Consider the following 23,391-nt stretch of genomic DNA (forward strand, 5'->3'; position numbering starts at 1 on the left):
TTAGTCCAACATTGGGCTCCATTAAAACTTTGGTTCAGCGGACAAAATGGCTGCCTCTGCTGCGACCTGGTGACTTTACGGTTTCCTGCCGAAATGGCAGGCTCTGTTCTCATAAATATATGGAGTATATGTTGTCCAACCACGACTAACGAGTTTCTAGATGGGAAAACACAATGCTGATGCCGCCTTTAACCACTTAACTGACAATTTTTTCCGGCAAAACCGGACAGAAATCTCCTGGTCCGCAGGAGAGTCTGGGGGATTCAGAGGAGATCCGTTCTCTACACGTGTAGAATGGATTTCCTCTCCAAAAACACAGCGGGGCGGTGCGGTCGCACCTTGTCAGCTGAAGCACAATTGGCTGCGTTCGCATCCCATGTGACCACGTCGGTTAAGTGGTTACGTTTCCACACATGCCTCAGGCCTAAGCAATGTCAATGGCTCCCAGTAAATTGATAAGCTACTCTTTCTTTAATATCAGTTAAGCATTCGTCATGGCAGCCTGTACTATACGTCTGTAAAATCACTGGTTGCTTTTAAATACTAGTTGCATCCACAAAATAGTATTTTTCAACAGAAACAGCCATATTATACCCCAAATACATCACATAGGGCCTGAATGAGCCCGATGTTTGGGAATCTGCAGGTGTGTCAGACCCATTCTGTGCATGTGCAGATCTGGGCCTGCGATGTTGCTGGCAGTGACCCAAAAGCTGCAGCAAGATTGACATGCTTCTGGCTTTTGGGGGGTGGTGAATGGCAGCATTGCACAAAATGGGATGGAGGGGGGGGGCGGGGTCGGGCGTGCTATAGCCATTGGCTATGTCCAGCATCGTAAATTATCCAGCCATCCTGAGTAACCCGAGGGTTAATCAGATGTCCAAATGTCCACGCAGCTGATCTGACGCTGCATCTTCGATGGACAGATATAAGGAGCTATAGGGGTATGCTGGGTATCAGGGTCTCCAGAACCCATATGTTAGGTATGTCGGTCCCCAAAACCTGTATGTGAGGTATGGGGGATCCAGAACGTGTAAGCTGGTTATAGGTACTCCAGAGCCTGTGTGTTAGGTATGGAGGTCTGCAGTGCCTTTGTGTACTTGTAACCCATGTAATTACTGTATATGATCATACAGATGGAGGGTAGGGTGGGTGGGGGTAGGTGAAGGTGGGTATGGTTGGTGATGGAGAGTATGGTGGATATGATGGGTAATTGGGGTGATGAAGGGTAAGGTGTATGAGGGTGGATGATGATGGGTAATGGTGTGATGGAGGGTAAAGTGGAATAGGATGGGTGATGCAGGCTATGGTGGGTGAGGGTCGGTGAAAGTGGGTAAATCGGGTGAGGGTGAGTATGGTGGATGATGCATGGTATCATGTCTAAGACTGAGTTGATCATCTTCCCACCCTCTTCCATTACCTCACTTACCACAATTTGATTATCTATTGATGGCACAACTATCTCCTCTAGCCCCAAAGTGCGCTGTCTTGGAGTTATCCTTGACTCCTCCAAACCACACATTCAGCACCTCTCACAGTCCTGCAGCTTCCGTCTCAAAAATATTTCCAGGATTAGACCCTTCCTCACCCTGGATGCTACTAAAACCCTCATCCACTCGCTGGTCATCTCCAGATTGGACTACTGTAACCTCCTCCTATCTGGCCTCCCTGACTCCCACCTCTCTCTACTCCAGTCTGTGCTCAATGCTGCTGCTCGGCTCATCTTCCTCAGGGTATGAGACAGGGTATGGTTGGTGATGGTGATTATGGTGTCGAAGAAGGATAGTATGGGTAATGGTGAGGATGGTGAGGGAGAATAAAGTAGATGAGGTATATTTTGTTCACATTTCGAATGTAGACATTCAAAATGTGGATTGCCAGCATGTCGACAATACAATTTCCCATTCACTTTTACTCTGACCCTAACCCTAACCGCAGCCTAACTTTATCCCCCTCTCTTCAACCTAACCCAAATTGCATCGTAATCCTAATCTAACCATAAACCTAACCTGATTCTCTCTCTAATTGCAGCCTAACCCTAAACCTAATCTAAGCCTAACCCTAATCTAACCCGAACTGCAACCTAACTCTAAGCCTAAACCGAAAATTAGGTGTCGGCAGTCTCAATGTTGACATTCAGACCATGTTGACAGATAAGGTGGGTGAGGGTGGGTGATTATGGTGTGTGAGGGACGGTAAGGGTGGATGATGGTGAATGATGGAGGGTGATGATGGGTAAAGTTTGTGAGGGAGGGTAAGATTTGTGAGGAGGGCGAGGGAAGAGGAGTATGGTTACTGATGGTGGGTGAGGAGGGTAATGGCGGGTGGGTAAAGTCAATATGGTGGGTGAGACTGGTGATGGAGGGTCAGGTGGGTGAGGTTCGGTAAAGTATGTGAGGGAGGTTGTCGGTGGGTGAAGAGGGTGTGTGTAGGTGATGGTGTGTGAGGAGGTTGAGGGAGGGCGAGTATGGTGAGCGATGGCGGGTGTGACTGGACAACCTTGCTCTGCCAAACGATAACAGATTTATGTGCATAGCTAGAATAGACTTGGGGCCTGATTCAGGGCCGCTCGTAAGCGGCCTCTCGTTCGCTCCGAGCGATGTTTGTCCAACTGCGCATGCGTACGGATCGTTATACGCATGCGCGAACCAGTCAGTGCGGTCGAAATTCATGTGCTCGCAAAATAGCGAATGTCTGACAATTTGAGTGACAGGATGAGGCGTATGTGGGTGGTAACAGGGGAAGGTGCTTGAAAACGGGGAGTGGAGATCCGATCGCAGGCGTGCTTAAAGTTCAAAACGGGCGTTTTATGGGTGTGCATAATTAAAACAGCAGTGTCATTGACCACGTCACTGGGTTATTTTATAGCCAGAACTGCTCGCAAAATTGTGGTAGCAAAAACCAACCACAAGAATAGCGAGCAATTCATACCCTGGTCGATGTACTCGATTAATCTAATAAATAGCGGACATGACGTAGGATGCGAGCGGCCAGGGGGCGTAGTTTCCCAAAAAACAACCGTAAGTTTTGTTCGCTCGTTCAGACCGAGAGGCGTGAACAGACCGCAAACAGAGAACGGTTCATTTGAATAGCCACCCCTATTTTCTGGACGAGCGAGCGCTAATTGCGTCCGGCTCTGAATCAGGCCCTTGGTTACTCGTACCTGAGTGGGCTTACTTCTCCACTACTAGGAATTTCCTCTGACTGTCAGTAACAGTCACTTACTAACTCCCCCCACTGTGTAAGTGGCAGGTAAGTTGCTGCTGCCACCACCAGCAGGCTCCTACACCGGCATCTGGAACCGCCTACTTCTGTGTATGTGTGGGCATGATGCTGCAACACCCGTTGGTTGGTGTCAGCTAATTCCCTCTGGCCCATCACAATGAACTAGTCTGCACTGGTTAGCCGACAAGGGGCTTGAGCTTGGAGACACTGGGCTCAACCCAGAACAGCAGAGGATGGGAATAGCATTTGATGCTACTCTGGTAGTCACAGGATACAGGCAGATGCAGGCGTTTTAAGGAAAGATTTTTAGTGCTCAAATGTCTTTAAAAAGACAAGTCCCTTGCTGAAGGTCATTGGGACGATCACAGCATACAGATATTCTTTCGAAGTACAATCCTCTCTAGATCAGTGGTTCTCAAACTCAGTCCTCAGGACCCCACACAGGTCACGTTTTCCAGGTCACCCAGCAGGTGCACAGGTGTACTCATTACTTACTGACACACTGTAATAGATTCACAGGTGGATCTAATTATTTCACTTGTGATTCTGTGAGGAGACCTGAAAAACATGCACTGTTTGGGGTCCTGAGGACAGAGTTTGAGAACCTGTGCTCTAGATCACAGGTTCTCAAACTCGGTCCTCAGGACCCCAAACAGTGCATGTTTTTCAGGTCTCCTCACAGAATCACAAGTGAAATAATTAGCTCCACTTGTAGATTTTTGAAAATGTGTCAGTAAGTAATGACTACACCTGTGCATGCATCTGCTGGGTGACCTGGAAAACGTGACCTGTATGGGGTCCTGAGGACCGAGTTTGAGAACCACTGATCTAGATGGTCAGAGAAACACTCTCCTACAGGGCCACAATCAGCCCTTTATATAGTAAGAGGCCACAAAACAGTAGGTTGTAATCCTGCCAATAAACCGCTAAGACTAGTACAAACTTCAGGAAACAGACTTCAAAAATATAAATATAACGTACATTCCACAGGAACGGTCCAATCGCATTTCTCCTTTAATATATTGACCTCCTATTAGACACAATTTGTATTTAGTCATCAGGAAGCAAACCAAACAATTTTGACTTAAACACGTCCTGTTTTAGCACATAGCTATCTCTTTCCTTAACACCTTCTTAGAAAACATTTGGTTAGGGCCAGGATAATTACCATATCACTTCCTATGTCAGAACACAAAGGTGATTCACAAAAATCACAATTCCATAAATAAACAAACTACCTTATGCTGGGTACACACTGACGGATATATTGGCAGATGAATTGATCACCCAATATATCTTGTGCCTGTCGGCCAGTGTGTACCAGCTATATGTCTGTGAATGTCGTCGTTCACAGACATATCGCGTCGACTGTGGTGCACATCAGTACAGTTGCAGTGGAGGCCACGGGGAGGGAGTCGCGGTGTGACCCCCCGGCCAGCGGGACCCTGCAGCCAGATGATGGTGGTCGGTCAGTGTGTATGACCAACCAGCATCTGCAGATATATACAGTCAGGTCCATAAATATTGGGACATTAACAGAATTTTCAGATTTTGGCCTCTATTCAGCACCACAATGGTTTTGAAATAAAACAAACAAGATGTGCTTTAACTGCAGACTTTCAGATTTAATTTGAGGGTAATTACATCCAAATCGGGTGAACGGTGTAGGAATTACAACAGTTTCAATATGTGCCTCCCACTTTTTAAGGGACCAAAAGTAATGGGACTATCAACTCAAAACCTATTTCATGGACAGGTGTGGGATATTCCCTCGTTATTTCATTATCAATTAAGCAGTTAAAAGGTCTGGAGTTGATTCTAGGTGTGACATTTGCATTTGGAATCAGTTGCTATCAACTCTCAATATGAGATCCAAAGAGCTGTCACTATCAGTGAAGCAAGCCATCATTAGGCTGAAAAATCAAAACAAACCCATCAGAGAGATAGCAAAAACATTAGGTGTGGCCAAATCAACTGTTTGGAACATCCTTAAAAAGAAAGAACGCACTGGAGAGCTCAGCAACACCAAAAGACCCAGAAGACCACGGAAAACAACTGTGGTGGATGACAAAATAATTATTTCCCTGGTGAAGAAAAACCCCTTCACAACAGTTGACCAAATCAAGAACACTCTCCAGGAGGTAGGTGTATATGTGTCAAATTCAACAATCAAGAGAATACTTCACAAGAGTGAATATAGAGGGATCACCACAAGATGCAAACCAGTGGTGAGCCACAAAAACAGGAAGACCAGATTAGAGTTTGCCAAACAAAATCTAAAAAAAGCCATTACAGTTCTGGAACAGCATCCTATGGACAGATGAGACAAAGATCAACTTGTACCAGAGTGATGGGAAGAGAAGAGAAGGAAAGGAACTGCTCATGATCCAAAACATACCACCTCATCAGTGAAGCATGGTGGTGGTAGTGTCATGGCGTGGGCATGTATGGCTGCCAATGGAACTGGTTCCCTTGTATTTATTGATGATGTGACTGCTGACAAAAGCAGCAGAATGAATTCTGAAGTGTTTCTGGCAATATTATATGCTCATATTCAGTCAAATGCTTCAGAACTCATTGGACGGCGCTTCACAGTGCAGATGGACAATGACCCGAAGCATACTGCAAAAGCAACCAAAGAGTTTCTTAAGGCTAAAAAGTGGAATGTTATGCAATGGTCAAGTCAATTCCCTGACCTGAATCCGATTGAGCATGCATTTCACTTGATGAAGACAAAACTGAAGGGAAAATGCCCCAAGAACAAGCAGGAACTGAAGACTTTTGCAGTAGAGGCCTGGCAGAGCATCACCAGGGATGAAACCCAGCGTCTGGTGATGTCTATGCGTTCCAGACTTCAGGCTGTAATTGCCTGCAAAGGATTTGCAACAAAGTATTAAAAAGTGAAAGTTAGATTTAGGATTGTTTAGTTTGTCCCATTACTTTTGGCCCCTTAAAAAGTGGGAGGTACATATAGAAACCGTTGTAATTCCTACACCGTTCACCTGATTTGGATGTAATTACCCTCAAATTAAATCTGAAAGTCTGCAGTTAAATCACATCTTGTTTGTTTCATTTCAAAGCCATTGTGGTGGTGAATAGAGGCCAAAATATTAAAATTCTGTCAATGTCCCAATATTTATGGACCTGACTGTATGTTACGTGTGTACCCAGTTTTAGAAATACTTTTCTATAAGGGCACAATCCATACATTTAAACATTTCTAGATACTCTATGCCCAGCACTGGGCTTTACAAGTGCAGCTATGCAGTCTGGATTTTAGGTCACCCGAGGCTGCAAGGTAATCCAACAGACCAGAGATTCCCAAGCTCGGTCCTCAAGGCATACTAACTGTCCATGTTTTAAGGAAATCCATGCTTGACCACAGGTGACTTAATTAGTACCTCAGACAATTTGATTTAACCACCTGTGCTCAACCATGGATATTTTAAAACCTGAACTGTTGGGGTGCCTTGAGGACACTTGTGTTTGTGAACTTCTGCTATAGACAATTAAATATTTTTTTATATATACACACATTTAATTTACATTGAAATGGTGTCTGCTGTTTGAGGGAGGGTAATGGTGTGCTGTGTGTGAGGGAGGGTAATGGTGTGTTGTATAAGGGAGGGTAATGGTGTGTTGTATGAGGGAGTGTAATGGTGTGTTGTGTGAGGGAGGGTAAGGTGTGTGAGGGAGGGTAAGGGTGTGCTGTGTGAGGGAGGGTAATGGTGTGCTGTGTGAGGGAGGTTAAGGGTGTGCTGTGTGAGGGAGGTTAAGGGTGTGCTGTGTGAGGGAGGGTAAGGGTGTGCTCTGTGAGGGAGGGCAATGGTGTGTTGTATGAGGGAGGGTAATGGTGTGTTGTATGAGGGAGTGTAATGGTGTGTTGTGTGAGGGAGGGTAAGGTGTGTGAGGGAGGTTAAGGGTGTGCTGTGTGAGGGAGGTTAATGGAGTGCTGTGTGAGGGAGGTTAATGGTGTGCTGTGTGAGGGAGGGTAAGGGTGTGCTGTGTGAGGGAGGGTAAGAGTGTGCTGTGTGAGGGAGGGTAATGGTGTGCTGGGTGAGGGAGGGTAATGGTGTGTTGTATGATGGAGGGTAATGGTGTGTTGTATGAGGGAGGGTAAGGTGTGTGAGGGAGGGTAAGGGTGTGTTGTATGAGGAAGGGTAAGGTGTGTGAGGGAGGGTAAGGGTGTGCTGTGTGAGGGAGGGTAATGGTGTGCTGTGTGAGGGAGGTTAATGGTGTGCTGTGTGAGGGAGGGTAAGGGTGTGCTGTGTGAGGGAGGGTAAGGGTGTGCTGTGTGTGAGGGAGGGTAATGGTGTGCTGTGTGTGAGGGAGGGTAATGGTGTGCTGTGTGTGAGGGAGGGTAATGGTGTGCTGGGTGAGGAAGGGTAAAGGTGTGCTGTGTGAGAGGGTAAGGTGTGTGAGGGAAGGTAAGGGTGTGCTGTATGAGGGTGGGTAAGGGTGTGCTGTGTGAGGGTGGGTAAGAGTGTGCTGTGTGAGGGTGGGTTAGGGTGTGCTGTGTGAGGGTGGGTAAGGTGTGTGAGAGTGGGTAATGGTGTGTTGTGTGAAGGTGGGTAATGGTGTGCTTTGTCAGGGTAGGTAATGGTGTGCTGTGTGAAGGCTGGTAATGGTGTGCTTTGTCAGGGTGGGTAAAGGTGTGTGAAGGAAGGTAATGGTGTGCTGTGTGAGGGAGGGTAAAGGTGTGCTGTGTGAGGGAGGGTAATGTGAGCTGTGTGAGGGAGGGTAATGTGAGCTGTGTGAGGGAGGGTAATGGTGAGCTGTGTGAGGGAGGGTAAAGGTGTGCTGTGTGAGGGAGGGTAAAGGTGTGTGAGGGAGGGTAAGGGTGTGCTGTGTGTGAGGGAGGGTAATGGTGTGCTGTGTGTGAGGGAGGGTAATGGTGTGCTGTGTGTGAGGGAGGGTAATGGTGTGCTGGGTGAGGAAGGGTAAAGGTGTGCTGTGTGAGAGGGTAAGGTGTGTGAGGGAAGGTAAGGGTGTGCTGTATGAGGGTGGGTAAGGGTGTGCTGTGTGAGGGTGGGTAAGAGTGTGCTGTGTGAGGGTGGGTTAGGGTGTGCTGTGTGAGGGTGGGTAAGGTGTGTGAGAGTGGGTAATGGTGTGTTGTGTGAAGGTGGGTAATGGTGTGCTTTGTCAGGGTAGGTAATGGTGTGCTGTGTGAAGGCTGGTAATGGTGTGCTTTGTCAGGGTGGGTAAAGGTGTGTGAAGGAAGGTAATGGTGTGCTGTGTGAGGGAGGGTAAAGGTGTGCTGTGTGAGGGAGGGTAATGTGAGCTGTGTGAGGGGGGTAAAGGTGTGCTGTGTGAGGGAGGGTAATGGTGAGCTGTGTGAGGGAGGGTAAAGGTGTGCTGTGTGAGGGAGGGTAAAGGTGTGTGAGGGAGGGTAAGGGTGTGCTGTGTGTGAGGGAGGGTAAGGGTGTGCTGTGTGTGAGGGAGGGTATGGGTGTGCTGTGTGAGAGGGAGGGTAAGGGTGTGCTGTGTGAGAGGGAGGGTAAGGGTGTGCTGTGTGAGAGGGAAGGTAAGGGTGTGCTGTGTGAGAGGGAGGGTAAGGGTGTGCTGTGTGAGAGGGAGGGTAAGGGTGTGCTGTGTGAGGGAGGGTAATGGTGTGTTGTGTGTGAGGGAGGGTAATGGTGCATACCTCCCAACATGATATATTCCAGGAGGAATAAAATGTTCTGTTCCTAAAATTCCCTCCTAATGTATGATTGCAGCCACTTGTGGTGAAATACCTTTCTTATCATCTAACTAGTTCAACACAGGTGATGGCAAGCATACATTTAGGGTCGTATTCAATTAGACGCGAAAAGTTACAGGCCGGACTTTTCGCCGTCATCGGAGGTTTTGCTGTCAAAAAGTTATTGCGCGCGTCCCCCGCTTATCTCCGTATTCCATTCCAAATCGGTGAAAACTAAATCGGGGAAAAGTTCTGTCATTTTTGGGGAAATCAGCCTGACAACCCCCAAAAGATGCTCTGACATGGAGGTTCACTATGGGTACCCCGAATAGCCCTGCAAAAGCTATTTGGGGTGTTTGAATGGTCTCAATAGGTGCTGTTTTGTGTTTTTAAGAAGGTGGTGAAGAATAGCATTTAGGAGGGTTTTTTTTGCAAAGTAAGTTGTCCCATCAAATTTGGGGTACTTGAAAATGGGTGCAAGCATATTTTAAAGTTGCTAATATGAAATTTTAAAAAACGTGAAAAATCCACCTGCCACAACTACTTGCAATAAAAAAAAAACACCTGGGGCATGCTTGGGGATTCCCCCCACCAGAGTTAATTTCACTAGTTTAGAAGTTCGTCCCCCAACTTTGGTTTTTTCACCCTCAAAACGAAAGTACTTTTTTGGGGTGTCCTAAGGTACTTTAAAAAAAAATTGACACAGATTACCTTTGGGGGACTGTCCAAGGGGTGCCGGGTAGTTTTTAGAAGTTTGTACCCCAAAACCCCAATTCTGCATTTTTTCTCGCCACCGGCGAAAAGTCGGCCAAATTGAATACGGAGAAAAGTGGATTCGGGCGAAAATGACGTCATCAGCGAAAAAGTTTTGCTGTCTAATTGAATACGGCCCTAAGAGTGAAGTCCAGGAACAGAGCATTTTGTCTCTTCTGGAATGGGTCATGTTGGGAGGTATGATGGTGTGGTGTGTGAGGGAGGGTGAGTTTGGGTAAGATGGTGAGGGTAGGTAATGGCGTGTGAAGGATGGTGAGGGCAGGTAAGGGTGTGTGAAGGTGGGTAATGGTGTGGTGTGTGAGGGGAGGTAATGGTGAGGGTAAGTAATAGTGTGTGAGGGATGGTGAGGGTAGGTAATAGTGTATGAGGGTAGGTAATGGTGTGTGAGGGATGGTGAGGGCAGGTAATGGTGTGTGAGGGATGGTGAGGGCAGGTAATGGTGTGTGGGTAATGGTGTGTGAGGGCAGGTAATCGTGTATGAGGGTAGGTAATGGTGCGTGAGGGATGGTGAGGGCAGGTAATGGTGTGTGAGGGATGGTGAGGGCAGGTAATGGTGTGTGAGGGATGGTGAGGGCAGGTAATGGTGTGTGAGGGATGGTGAGGGCAGGTAATGGTGTGTGAGGGATGGTGAGGGCAGGTAATGGTGTGTGGGTAATGGTGTGTGAGGGCAGGTAATCGTGTATGAGGGTAGGTAATGGTGCGTGAGGGATGGTGAGGGCAGGTAATGGTGTGTGAGGGATGGTGAGGGCAGGTAATGGTGTGTGAGGGATGGTGAGGGCAGGTAATGGTGTCTGTAGGTAATAGTGTGTGAGGGCAGGTAATGGTGTATGAGGGATGGTGAAGGTAGGTAATGGTGTGTGAGGGCAGGTAATGGTGTGTGAGGGTAGGTAATGGTGTGTGAGGGCAGGTAATGGTGTGTGAGGGATGGTGAGGGCAGGTAATGGTGTCTGTAGGTAATAGTGTGTGAGGGCAGGTAATGGTGTGTGAGGGATGGTGAAGGTAGGTAATGGTGTGTGAGGGCAGGTAATGGTGTGTGAAGGATGGTGAGGGCAGGTAATGGTGTGTGAAGGATGGTGAGGGTAGGTAATAGTGTGTGAGGGCAGGTAATGGTGTGAGGGATGGTGAGGGCAGGTAATGGTGTGTGAGGGATGGTGAGGGTAGGTAATGGTGTGTGGGTAATGGTGAGGGCAGGTAATGGTGGGTGAGGGATGGTGAGGGTAGGTAATGGTGTGTGAGGGTAGACAGATATGATGAGCGAGTCTTACCTCAGTCACCTGCCTCCTTGTAGTAAATTAGCAGTAGCAGGGCAGTAATGAATGTAGAGAACTACAGCTCCCGGCGTGCCCCGTGAGAGACGCACATAACGTGATGACGTTTCCCTAACAGCAGCGCGATCTGCAGTTTCTGTCCCTGCCGGCCACCGTACAGGGGAGGCGGAAGTGGCGCTCCGGGAAGATGGGGGCGGCCGTGTTCTTTGGCTGCACCTTTGTTGCCTTCGGGCCGGCTCTCTCCCTGTTTATCCTCACCATCGCCGGGGACCCGTTGCGGGTCATCATCCTAGTGGCCGGGTACTATTCTATATAGATATCTCCTATATATCTCATTCCGCTGTATAGTCCTCTGATGAGTATCTGTGCTGTGTACTGGGGTGACACTGGGGGATGCTTTTTTTGTATGCGGTGACACGAGCAAAGTGGGGATATCTATGGTGACACTGTATATGTGTGGTCTGGTGTTACTGGGTGTTTAAAGGGGGGGGGGGGCTTGTGATGATACCGGGTGAGTGTCTGTGTGGTGTCACTGTGTGAGGGTGCCTGTGCTGTGTGTGTGTGGGGGTGCCTGCGTGGTGTCCCTGCGTGGGGGTGCCTGCGCGGTGTCACTGTGTGTGTGGGGGGGCGCCTGCGCGGTGTCACTGTGTGTGTGGTGGGGTGCCCGTGCGGTGTCACTGTGTGGCTGCACGGTGTCACTGTGTGTGGGGGCGTACCTGCGCAGTGTCACAGGGTCTGTTGTATTGCCTGTGCGGTGTCACTGTGTATGTGAGGTAGGAGGTGCCTGTGCGGTGTCAGTGGGGTGTGGGTGCCCGTGCGGTGTCACTGTGTGGATGCGCGGTGTCACTGTGTGGTGGGGTGCCCGTGCGGTGTCACTGTGTGCCTGTGCGGTGTCACTGTGTGTGGGGTGGGAGGTGCCTGCGCGGTGTCACTGGGTCTGTTGTATTGCCTGTGTGTTAACTCTCTGGGTGTGGGGGGTTTCTTGTTTATCAACACTGTGGGGATATGATGGTTTGTATGGTGACATTGTGAGGGGGGGTGTCTGTGATAACAGGGGGGTATGTGTCTCTGTTATGGCACTAAGCAGGGCTTCCCTGTGTGGTGACACTGTAGTGGTGATTGTCAGGACATTTGACACTGTGAGTGGTCTGTTTGCATGAAAGCTCGTGGTGTCCGTGATGTGACAATGGGCGCAGGGGAAGGCTGTGGTGACCCTGAGAAATGCACAATGACTATATAATTTGTGGGTTGTAAAACAGCCCTTACAAATAATAAAGAATTGTATGACCAGCCAATTGTGTGACACATCCATGTTGCGCTTGAAGATCATGTGTGTGGGCCCCATTATCAGAGGTGCTCTGTGTAGACATTTGGTACAGTAACACTTGAATGTCTCTTCCCCTCCTCCAGCTCCTTCTTTTGGCTGGTGTCCGTCCTCCTGTCCTCTCTGATCTGGTTCATATCTGTCCAGGTCAGTAATAAGAATGACTCCAATCTTCAGTATGGACTGTTAATATTCGGAGCAGCCATTTCCGTCCTGTTACAAGAGGCCTTCAGATACGCCTACTACAGGCTGCTCAAGTAAGTCCGTGCTCATCATTTGTGTCTGTAATAACTACTACACTTATTACATACAGCTCTGTGTGCCCATAGGCTTGGATCAAAACTTGCTGCTCGAAAGTATTTGACTGTTCTCATGATTTGTTACTGTTTTCTTGTATGGAGAAATCTAGAAATTCTATTATTTAATGTTGGGGGTTTCCTTTTCCACTGGCAGTAGAGCATGCTGGAAGTTGTAGTTCAGCTAAAATAGCTGGGATTTAGCTCCCAATGCACACCCCACACATCTGAGTCATCTCCCTAGGGATGGGGATACAGCTGATCACATGACGAGACAAGACCTCATGAAGCTGTGAAGGAAAATAAGGAAGTCATTGTGACGTAACACTATTCCAGTCGCTGCACACGGCTTATCAGTGATGCATGTCCAGCCCCTGGCATACTGAATATTACAGAGATTCCCAGAGAGCGTTCCCCTCTCTGATATTAGGGCCGTAGAACGGCGGTATTCATGTATTCATACTATAACCTATGCCCTCCCCTGGGGGAGCTACGTACACAACCACTGATATTTTAGAGTGACTTAAATAGAGATGAGTAAAGCTCTGGATGTATTTTTATATTCTGATTTGTCCGGATTGTCAGTTTAATATAGACTGTCTAAAAAATAATCTGTTTCCTTGGCGCTTGGTCCACCTAAAGCAGTCAACAATATTTGAGCTGCTGCCTCTATTTATGGATGTTTGCTAATATTACATCCAAAAAACCGTACAAAGAAAATAATAATAATAAGAGGCGCTGCTCAAATATAGATAATTTATTGAACTTTTCAGAGTTTGTTAGAAAATGTATATTTTTATTATTATTATTACTAAATTAATAATCCTTTCTGTTATTTATATCCAAAAAGGCCATATATTAAACATACACATATATACATTTACCACATATATGTCAATCTTATTAAAACCAATACATTCAACGTATTAGATATCCATCACTTGGCCACATTAAACGCAATGTTTTAATAATTATTAGTAATTAATATCCTCCAATTAGTAGTGGTTAGTAATCTCAGTTCAATCCAGTAAGGTTATTGAAATCCAAATGTTAGTATTTAAGCATACTTATTACTTATGATATATAATGTTACCACATAAGACTTCTCCCACGTTGTTTCTGTGGTCTTTTCTTGTTATATCCAAAATGATACTAATTAATCGCTGTCCATGGAGTATGTCAGGCCAGTAATTAGCAGCCTCCTCTTAATTTACTGTCCGCGTCTCCACAATGCGGTCTGGAGAGGGGAATAATCGCACGGAAATGTCGTCTGAGGAAGCCGCCGATTCGGAGGCGGGGAAACGCGTTAAGAGGAAGACAGAGTGCTAGGACCACGCTTGGCCAGCCTGCAGTTTGCGCTGTGGAGAAGTGGGAGATCCGCTGTCAGGTGCAGGGTCTGCACGGCCGGCCTGCTGCCCACGTTGGGGAGAAGTGATTTATCTGCCCCCTTAGGGTGGACCCTATTCCACAAAGACTTTTAAGTGGAATTAATATAACAGGCTACGGTAGCCAATTTGTGGGCTGTGGAGAAAAAAAAAGAAGAGGTGCGATTATTCCCCTCTCCAGACCGCATTGTGGAGACGCTGACAGTAAATTAAGAGGAGGCTGCTAATTACTGGCCTGACATACTCCATGGACAGCGATTAGTGAGTATCATTTTGGATATAACAAGAAAAGACCACAGAAACAACGTGGGAGAAGTCTTATGTGGTAACATTATATATCATAAGTAATAAGTATGCTTAAATACTAACATTTGGATTTCAATAACCTTACTGGATTGAACTGAGATTACTAACCACTACTAATTGGAGGATGCTAATTACTAATAATTATTAAAACATTGCGTTTAATGTGGCCAAGTGATGGATATCTAATACGTTGAATGTATTGGGTTTAATAAGATTGATATATATGTGGTAAATGTATATATGTGTATGTTTAATATATGGCCTTTTTAGATATAAATAACAGGATTATTAATTTCGTAATAATAATAATAAAAATATAAATTTTCTAACACTCTGAAAAGTTCAATAAATTATCTATATTTGAGCAGTGCCTCTTATTATTATTATTATTATTATTATTATTATTATTATTATTTTCTTAATATAGACTGTTGTCATTGCATTGTTCCTTATTTATTGGATCTTTGTCTTAAAATGGTTTGTATTCATATTCCCCAGCTCAGCCCCTTGTAGCGGATTGTTTAATTAGTTTTATTCTGTTGAGTGTGTATATGTGTGTAATATATATTACACAGTTTAGATATTTGAATGTGTATACTAGCTTTTGCCCGCTGCCTCACCTATGATGAAATCGCTTCTGCCAATCTTGTTTTTATTTGAGGTGCTCTAGTTATAGTCAGGTGCATAAATATTGGGACATTGACAGAATTTTCATATTTTTGCCTCTATTCACCATCACAATGGCTTTGAAATAAAACAAACCAGATGTGCTTTAACTGCAGACTTTCAGATTTAATTTGAGGGTAATTACATCCAAATCAGGTGAACGGTGTAGGAATTACAACAGTTTCTATATGTGCCTCCCACTTTTTAAGGGGCCAAAAGTAATGGGACAAACTAAACATTCCTAAATCTAACTTCCACTTTTTAATACTTTGTTGCAAATTCTTTGCAGGCAATTACAGCCTGAAGTCTGGAACACATAGACATCACCAGACGCTGGGTTTCATCCCTGGTGATGCTCTGCCAGGCCTCTACTGCAAATGTCTTCAGTTCCTGCTTGTTCATGGGGCATTTTCCCTTCAGTTTTGTCTTCATCAAGTGAAATGCATGCTCAGTCGGATTCAGGTCAGGGGATTGACTTGGCCATTGCATAACATTCCACTTTTTAGCCTTAAAAAACTCTTTGGTTGCTTTTGCAGTATGCTTCGGGTCATTGTCCATCTGCACTGTGAAGCGCTGTCCAATGAGTTCTGAAGCATTTGACTGAATATGAGCATATAATATTGCCCGAAATACTTCAGAATTCATTCTGCTGCTTTTGTCAGCAGTCACATCATCAATAAATACAAGGGAACCAGTTCCATTGGCAGCCATACATGCCCACGCCATGACACTACCACCACCATGCTTCACTGATGAGGTGGTATGTTTTGGATCATGAGCAGTTCCTTTCCTTCTCCATACTCTTCTCTTCCCATCACTCTGGTTCAAGTTGATCTTTGTCTGATCTGTCCATAGGATGTTGCTCCAGCACTGTAATGGCTTTTTTAGATGTTGTTTGGCAAACTCTAATCTGGTCTTCCTGTTTTTGTGACTCACCAATGGTTTACATCTGGTGGTCAACCCTCTGTATTCACTCTTGTGAAGTCTTCTCTTGATTGTTGACTTTGAAACATATACATCTACCTACCGGAGAGTGTTCTTGATTTGGCAAACTGTTGTGAAGGGGTTTTTCTTTACCAGGTAAATAATTCTTCTGTCATCCACCACAGTTGTTTTCCGTGGTCTTCCAGGTCTTTTGGTGTTGCTGAGCTCTCCGGTGTGTTCTTTCTTTTTAAGAATGTTCCAAACAGTTGATTTGGCCACACCTAATGTTTTTGCTATCTCTCTCTGATGGGTTTGTTTTGATTTTTCAGCCTAATGATGGCTTGCTTCACTGATAGTGACAGCTCTTTGGATCTCATATTGAGAGTTGACAGTAACTGATTCCAAATGCAAATGTAACACCTAGAATCAACTCCAGACCTTTTACCTGCTTAATTGATAATGAAATAACGAGGGAATAGCCCACACCTGTCCATGAAATAGCTTTTGAGTTGATAGTCCCATTACTTTTGGCCCCTTAAAAAGTGGGAGGCACATGTAGAAACCGTTGTAATTCCTACACCGTTCACCTGATTTGGATGTAATTACCCTCAAATTAAATCTGAAAGTCTGCAGTTAAAGCACATCTTGTTTGTTTCATTTCAAAGCCATTGTGGTGGTGAATAGAGGGCAAAATATGAAAATTCTGTCAATATCCCAATACTTATGCACCTGACTGTATATTGCTTTGTATAGGGGCCCTGTGGCGGGAGGGGCCCACGTGACCAGCAGTGTTATACAGACTGGTGGCAGCAGCACCTTCACCCACCACTCACACCAACGTCACTGTGTGCCCTGTGTACAGACTGCTATGTATCCTATTCAACACCGCGGGCCCAAAACACCTCTCCCCGTATGTCTTATCGGCTGCGCGCATGGATCCACACCTATCTCTTGCATTGATGATGTCAATAAATTTTGTTTTTGTTATTGCTCAGCTTGAACTTGACGGATCGAGATGAAGCAAAGTGCTGGTTATGTCTAGGAGGTTCCCGCTACAAAATCATGTAGTTTTAATGAAAATCGGTTTTGTAGTTTTTGTGTGTGTGTGTGTATGTATATATATATGTATATATTTATTATACACAGACACTTGAAGTGCCAAAAGTCACAGGACAATCTCGTCCTATTTCCAGCGACTGAACTTGGCAGCGAAAAAACTGCTGAAACAATTTTGATGTTTTCTGCCGCTTAAAACTGAACGTTTATTTTTTTGTTTGAGATGATCTGATTCTATCATTTACCAACCAGAAAGCTGCAGAAGAATATATGATAAAGTGTGACAATCAGCTTCCAGCAATTTGGGGTATAATAATTTAACAAGCAAAAAAAAAAAATGTCCATTATCTTTGATGTGGAGATGGCAGCATCCGGTTAGAGCACCTTGTTAAACTGACATGTCCACTCTTTCCCAGGAAAGCGGATGAGGGCCTGGCCACAATCAGTGAGGATGGAAGGTCTCCGATATCTATCCAGCAGATGGCTTACGGTGAGACCAGTTATAGCCTAAAACAGGGCACTCTCAGTATCCTACCGTGATTGTGTCACTAACACGTCATCCTGTGTCCGTATGATAATAATAATTTCCTGTCCTTGTCCTCCGCAGTATCTGGCTTCTCTTTCGGCATTATCAGTGGGGTGTTTTCCGTCATCAATATCCTAGCAGATGCCGTGGGCCCCGGAATCGTGGGAATCCACGGAGATTCCCAGTATTACTTTCTAACTTCAGGTATGGGATGTAGAGCAATTCACACCTTTGTGTCATCGCTGTAAGCGTGGTAACAGCTCCTGGACTTCCTTTATAATAATTACACAAGGTTCACATTATTGGTGCTTTGTACAGTACTTCCTCCATGCAGCAGCGTCCGTGGCTGTTTTCCACGCCAAGTTTCGTTGTGCTTCGTGCTGTATACAGATTCAGACTCTGTTGCGCACAGATATACAAGTCAAATGAATCTGTGCAGTCTCATGAACCGGTTTGTCACAGCCGATTGGAGACTAAGGGCCATATCTAATTAGCTCACTCGGGGATATCCAATTAGCCCCGAAGTCGGCCTGACAACGGCACTTATCATGGGTTTGTTTTCGGGATCTGATGTGTGCCGAAAAATAATCCACGATAAGTGTCGAGAACACATAGGTCCGTGAGCTTATCGCGGTTTCAATGTGTTTAACGGGCGAACTATTTTGCCCGAATTAATAGGATAGGGAGAAAAAAAATATCAGGGATAATCGGCGAAAAATCCCCGTTTTTCGCCTATCGCGGGGATCAATTAGCGCTCGAACAGTGTTCAGGGCTAATTGGATATGGCCCTAAGACACCTTTTCGGGCGAAAAAGATGCTCGGCGCTAGCCGAGTCGCACAGGACCTAGCAGTTCACTCGCGCCAGGTGTTTCGTGCCGTATGGTGTATTGAGACTAAGTTATGTAAGTACATGGGTGTAACATGTCAGTATCTTGTCAATAATAACCATATAACTGTATGTGTCCACATATAACTGTATGTGTAGGACACACAAGCAGCTCCTGCTGATTACAATGATATGCGGCATGCCTATATGCTGTACGCAACTGCGGGTGTATCTGCAATGCTACGTTGGCGTCTACTGCGACGTAGCATTTCGCATGCAGATGCAGTCGCACACATTGTTATCAACAGAAGCTGCTTGTGCATCCCATTCGTATCGCTTTTGCGAATAAGACGCATTTGAAGGGAAAGACGCTCGGCGCTACAGATTCACGCCACGGCATGGGCGACTAGAAAGACTGTTTAAAGCACAAGGAAGTACGATGTATGTGGATCTGTAGAAGGAGGATCAGGGTGTACACACACCTACAGAATGGATTTGCGATCCACGGCACTGACTGATAATAGTAGCACCCTGTATAATCCTAGCATGATTTGGAAGGATGTCAAAAAGAGCCCATTCAGGTCTGAAGGAATAAGTCATTCGCCAGATGTGTCTCTGAATAGTACATCCCAGTATTTGATGTCTTCTAGCCGTCAGGCAAGATGCCAACAACTAATAGAAGTGCGGCTGGTGCTTGCGCCCAATGTGACGTTTCTTGGCTGTCTCCTTGCAGCATTCCTGACCATGGCGATTGTTTTCCTGCACACGTTCTGGGGCATCGTGTTCTTCGCGGCATGTGAGAAACGGAAACCTGTGCACATCGTCGGGGTGGTCCTCAGCCACCTGGTCACCTCCGGTCTGGTGAGTGGGGCGCAGAGAATGGCCCTGTAGGAGGACTTGTGGCACCTTTTCAGGGAGATTTGGGTTTGGTTATATCTGGACAGCATCTAATCTCTGCAAAAATTCAAATACGCACACTTGCTGCCGTTTGTTTTTTTGCGACCCTCTTTTGTTTGTGGTGAGCAGACTGAAAGATGCTGTTTTTATATGTTATTGCGCAGTTATGTCCCGGGGCTGGATACGGGATGCCGGCACTCGGGGTCGCAGCAGTCAGACTATCCCCCCCCCCCCCCGCCCCTTAGTACCTAACCCTCTCCCTAGTGCTTAACTCTAACCCCAGGTTGCCGGCGCCTGGATAATGACAGGTGTTGGGATTCCAGCGCCAGCATTCGAAGCGCTGGCATCTCGACTGTCAGGATTTTGACTGGATTCCATGTCACGCACTCAGCTTGTAGTCGTAACACCATAATATGTCCACTAGAGGTGCTGTGTCCTTGCAATTTATGTTTATTGCCGTAACAACAGTCACTATGGCTCCTCCCATTCACTCTACTAAATGGAAATATTTATAGTAAAAATGACATTCTTTGGATCAAAATAAATTATACGTATGTTTATCACGAATTGTGTTTTTGTCATATATTTCTTTTTTTAATCTCGTCTACAGACTTTCCTGAACCCGTGGTATGAAGCCAGTCTGATCCCTATATACATCATCACTCTAGGCATGGGTGTGTGGGCCTTTGTGGCTGCTGGAGGCAACCACCGCAACATACGCAAATGCCTTGCTTGTAAGTACAGGGCCTTTACAGGGTACTGATTGACATTGGGCTGATGATGGTTACAAGCCACACAATTTTACAGTTGCCTGTAGAGTTTCTTTTCAGTTGTCTAGGGGAAAACTCTTTCTGTTGCACTCAACATTTTGGCAAATGCAACAGGATCTCCTTATCCCCAGGAGGTCGGAAATGGCAAAGTGCAACTACTAGAATGTTTTAAAGGGATCTCTGCCTAATTTCCCCACCTCACCCCCCAGCCCCAGCTCTGATTGCTACCACTGCAGACTCTGTATGGGTCCGTGGTCTTGGCTGTGAGATGGTTGACTGTCAGCAAGTTACTGTATAGTATAGCTGATAATATGCAATTAGAGTGTAGCGGTTCATACAGTGCTATCCGTGGTAGGTGCATGGTTGGGTGGGGGATTTGGGGGGGGGGGCATGAACTGTTCCGAGCATGGTGGCTCCAGCGTGTTCAGCAGTCAATGATTACTGCTAAAATATAACACAAGGGGGGAAATTAGGTGGTGATCCCATTTATTTGGTGTCCGTACATGTACAGTATTATATAATCAGTAATTTTAAAATATACTATTTAGCGTCATGTACATTGAAAACCCCTCCGCTGCCTGATAGTCAGGTCTATGGCTTTATTCTGTCAAGGGCAGATTACAATTCATGGCTGGTATTTACTCAGTGGGAAAAAAGTGGGTGTGTTTGTACTTTCATCAGGTGGTTTTATAACAGTCTGGGTCATATACCGTCCCCCCATGGGCAGCGCAGGGGTTTTGGTAACCCCACTGTTCCCCAGCGCTTTGATTTTGCAGGAGAATTCCCCCCCCCCCCCAAACGGTCCCGGGATAATAATAGGTAAAACAGAAACTGTTTTGTTTCTGCAGGCAAACGACCCGAGAGTAACCAGGTTATGGTATATTCTGCTCTTCAGGTGCCCAATGAGGACTGAGAGGCCAGCTCAGCTGCCGTGCAGCCACCGAACAGACATTAAGAGTCACCATTCAAGTGCTCCTCTCTCCCAGAAGCCGGCTGCCTTTTGTATACCTCCCCCCCGAGACCATAAGGACCTTTTTTGTTTTCCTCCGTGTATTTTTTTGTTCACCTCATGTTCCTCCGTCCTACGTGCCGGCCTCTGGGCCTACTCAGGCTGTGGAGCAATCTGGCATTGCTCATGTATTCAAACCAGTACGATAGCATGACTCTCAAAGCCCCATGCTGTCCCCCCCTACTGGGATCCTCAAGACGTCTACGGCTTTTCTCCTGTGTGTTGTTTGTTTTTCTCATTCACTACAAAGGAGACTTTTTTTTACTTTTGGCGAGGCGGAGAAGTGTTTCTCCGGAGAACGGTTGATCCTAGAACGTCTACGTACTGCTGATAAAGGTCCTCAGAATGTTTGTCATTTTCCCCTCCTCCTGGCCAGGGACAGTCGGGACAGGCTGCTCCTCAGGGAATGAAAATCACAGCAGTTTCAAATCATTTTTCCGGACGTTCCGTGATTAACACTAATACACGGCAAGTCATTGTGCTACCCCGGTGGGTTATATAGGTCTGCACTAACCTATTAACAGTACTTATGGAACCCCTGATGTGTCAGAGGTAGGGTGATCTGTACAGTTGTCTATCTAATATTGGTTTGGGGGGGAGCTGCTATGAGGGTATGACCTAAAATAATAACCTGCACCTCCGTAAAACCTGCCGTGAGCACTTTGTGGCCACTGGGTTTTTTTCCTAAAACCACTAGATCATTACATCTGTTTTGAATTGCATAAAAAAATAGTTGGCTAATTGGAGAAATTATTCCAGTTTGCGAATTAAATGAGTTATCCTTAATTTTCTTGAATATTTTTCTCTCTCTAAGCCAATTTCCGGAGTATTTATTATAGTATAATACACAAGTGATGTAAATAATAGCAATTTCTGATAGCATTGCTTCAGTGGTCAATACTAAAACTTGTGTATTATAAGCAAGAAGTTCCCCCTTCCCTACTGCAGATGTTCACAGATAATGGGGGTGACCTTGGATTTCTGTGACCTGTATAAATGCATTCCCCCTAGAGCAGGTGTATTCAAAGTGTGGCCTTCCAGCTGATGCTGAACGACACAACTCAGAATGCCCTACCACCGTTTTTGCATGCCCTAGTATCAAAGTCGTGGCAGGGCATGCTGGAATGTCTAGTTCCACAGCAGCTGGAGGGACCCTAGAGCCACGTGGGTTTATGTGGTCTCAGAACGAATCGGTGACGTCTAGTATCCATATACTTTACAGTAGGGACTGAATTATATATATATATATATATATATATATATATATATATATATATATATATATATATATATATATATATATATATATAAATTAGTTGTCCTATTAAAGCAGGCCTGGCCAACCTGAGGCTCTCCAGCTGTTCTGAAACTATACATCCCAGTATGCCCTGACACTGTTTAAGGATTTCCTAATAGCAAAACTGTGGCAGGGCATGCTGGGACTTGTAGTATTAACAACAGCTGGAGAGCCACAGGTTGACCAGGCCTGTATTAAAGGAAGTGAAGGTAAAATAGGAAACCTAAAAAGCAATGCGGGGAGGGACATTATTTTGATTCATCTGTATGTTTTAGGTTTTTCCAACCCCCGGGATTGTCAGACTTGTTGGTATTGTTGTTGGGGTGGAGATGAAAGAACTGGAATTTAATCCCTTTACTGGCTGGTTTTACAGGCCGTGCATGTTACTGGAAAAAGGTCAGAGATCCCTAGTCAGTTTCACGCGTCCCTTTATGAGAAACCAAATGGTTTCTCATCGGTGCAGCCGCTATCTTACTATGCATTGCAGGATCCGGGGCCACGTTCTGTGAGCAGCTAATCAACAGGTACAAATCACTACTGTTTTTACAGGCCTGCAATACATTTCTCCAATAAAGACAATTTTCTTGGTTGTTTTGGTTGTGTTCGTATAGACTCGCATGCTTTCCATTCTTCACATAGAACACCAGCGCACATGGTAATGGAAGGATAAGAGACAATAGCATCATAGCTGATACTAGTAAATGAAAGCAAACAGCATAATATTATGAATTACAGCAACTTTTTCCTGTGCACCAACGTTCATAAGTGCCTAACTATCTCATTGTATTCAGCATTTATATCTCCTCTTAAGGGGTTGTTAATATTATTTTCTTACATCGATGGTGGCAGACATTACACAGAGTAAATCTGATTTATACTTAGATAGTTAAGAGCAGCCACAGCTGCATATAAAGAATGACAATAAAAAAAGTGAAGTACATGTATAATAAACAAACAGTGAAAGGTTAAAATGCTCTTGACTATCTCTTTTACACTGCACTTTTCTTACTATGGTGGTGCCCTGGGGCGGCTTGGCTGGGCCAGTTTGGGGGTGTCCTGCGCTCTGGAGTTGAACCCTAGTATGTTAGGCACCTACCCTAAAGAGGTTACCTGGATATGGTTGGTAGGCCCATAACCTTGGCCATGATTATGCTAAAAACCC

The 23,391-nt window shown here is 45.6% G+C and overlaps 1 protein-coding gene and 1 long non-coding RNA gene across 3 annotated transcripts in view; one reads left to right on the forward strand and one right to left on the reverse strand.

The window, feature by feature from the left end:
- The window catches only part of LOC148502598 (uncharacterized), a 168,960-nt gene extending 164,703 nt beyond the window's left edge, over positions 1-4,257 (reverse strand). The window contains exon 1 of the long non-coding RNA XR_015870001.1: positions 4,207-4,257. This is a non-coding gene — a long non-coding RNA (uncharacterized LOC148502598). The remainder of the gene's footprint in view (positions 1-4,206) is intronic.
- Positions 4,258-11,053: 6,796 nt separating this feature from the next.
- On the forward strand, positions 11,054-22,818 carry APH1A (aph-1A gamma-secretase subunit). 2 transcript variants are annotated; one of them, XM_088449674.1, is made up of 7 exons: positions 11,054-11,247; positions 12,358-12,528; positions 17,321-17,394; positions 17,512-17,634; positions 18,990-19,117; positions 19,764-19,887; positions 20,772-22,818. In XM_088449674.1, the coding sequence occupies exons 1-7, from the start codon at positions 11,135-11,137 to the stop codon at positions 20,834-20,836; spliced, it is 798 nt and encodes a 265-aa protein (XP_088305800.1). In that variant the 5' UTR covers positions 11,054-11,134; the 3' UTR covers positions 20,837-22,818. The 2 variants fall into 2 exon arrangements, with proteins under 2 accessions (XP_088305800.1, XP_088305801.1); XM_088449675.1 differs by having other exon boundaries at positions 11,056-11,247; positions 20,819-22,818.
- The last annotated feature ends 573 nt before the right edge of the window (positions 22,819-23,391 follow it).

Source organism: Taudactylus pleione, unplaced genomic scaffold (genome assembly GCF_031769625.1).
Source record: "Taudactylus pleione unplaced genomic scaffold, aTauple2 ptg000490l, whole genome shotgun sequence".
Taxonomy (NCBI): Eukaryota; Metazoa; Chordata; class Amphibia; order Anura; family Myobatrachidae; genus Taudactylus; species Taudactylus pleione.

Excerpts from the sequence above, each read along its gene's own strand:
- APH1A (XM_088449674.1), top strand. The coding sequence starts at position 11,135 with ATGGGGGCGGCCGTGTTCTTTGGCTGCACCTTTGTTGCCTTCGGGCCG. Across the intron at positions 12,529-17,320 it reads GCCTACTACAGGCTGCTCAA|GAAAGCGGATGAGGGCCTGG; the intron begins GTAAGTCCGTGC and ends ACTCTTTCCCAG. Across the intron at positions 17,635-18,989 it reads GTATTACTTTCTAACTTCAG|CATTCCTGACCATGGCGATT; the intron begins GTATGGGATGTA and ends GTCTCCTTGCAG.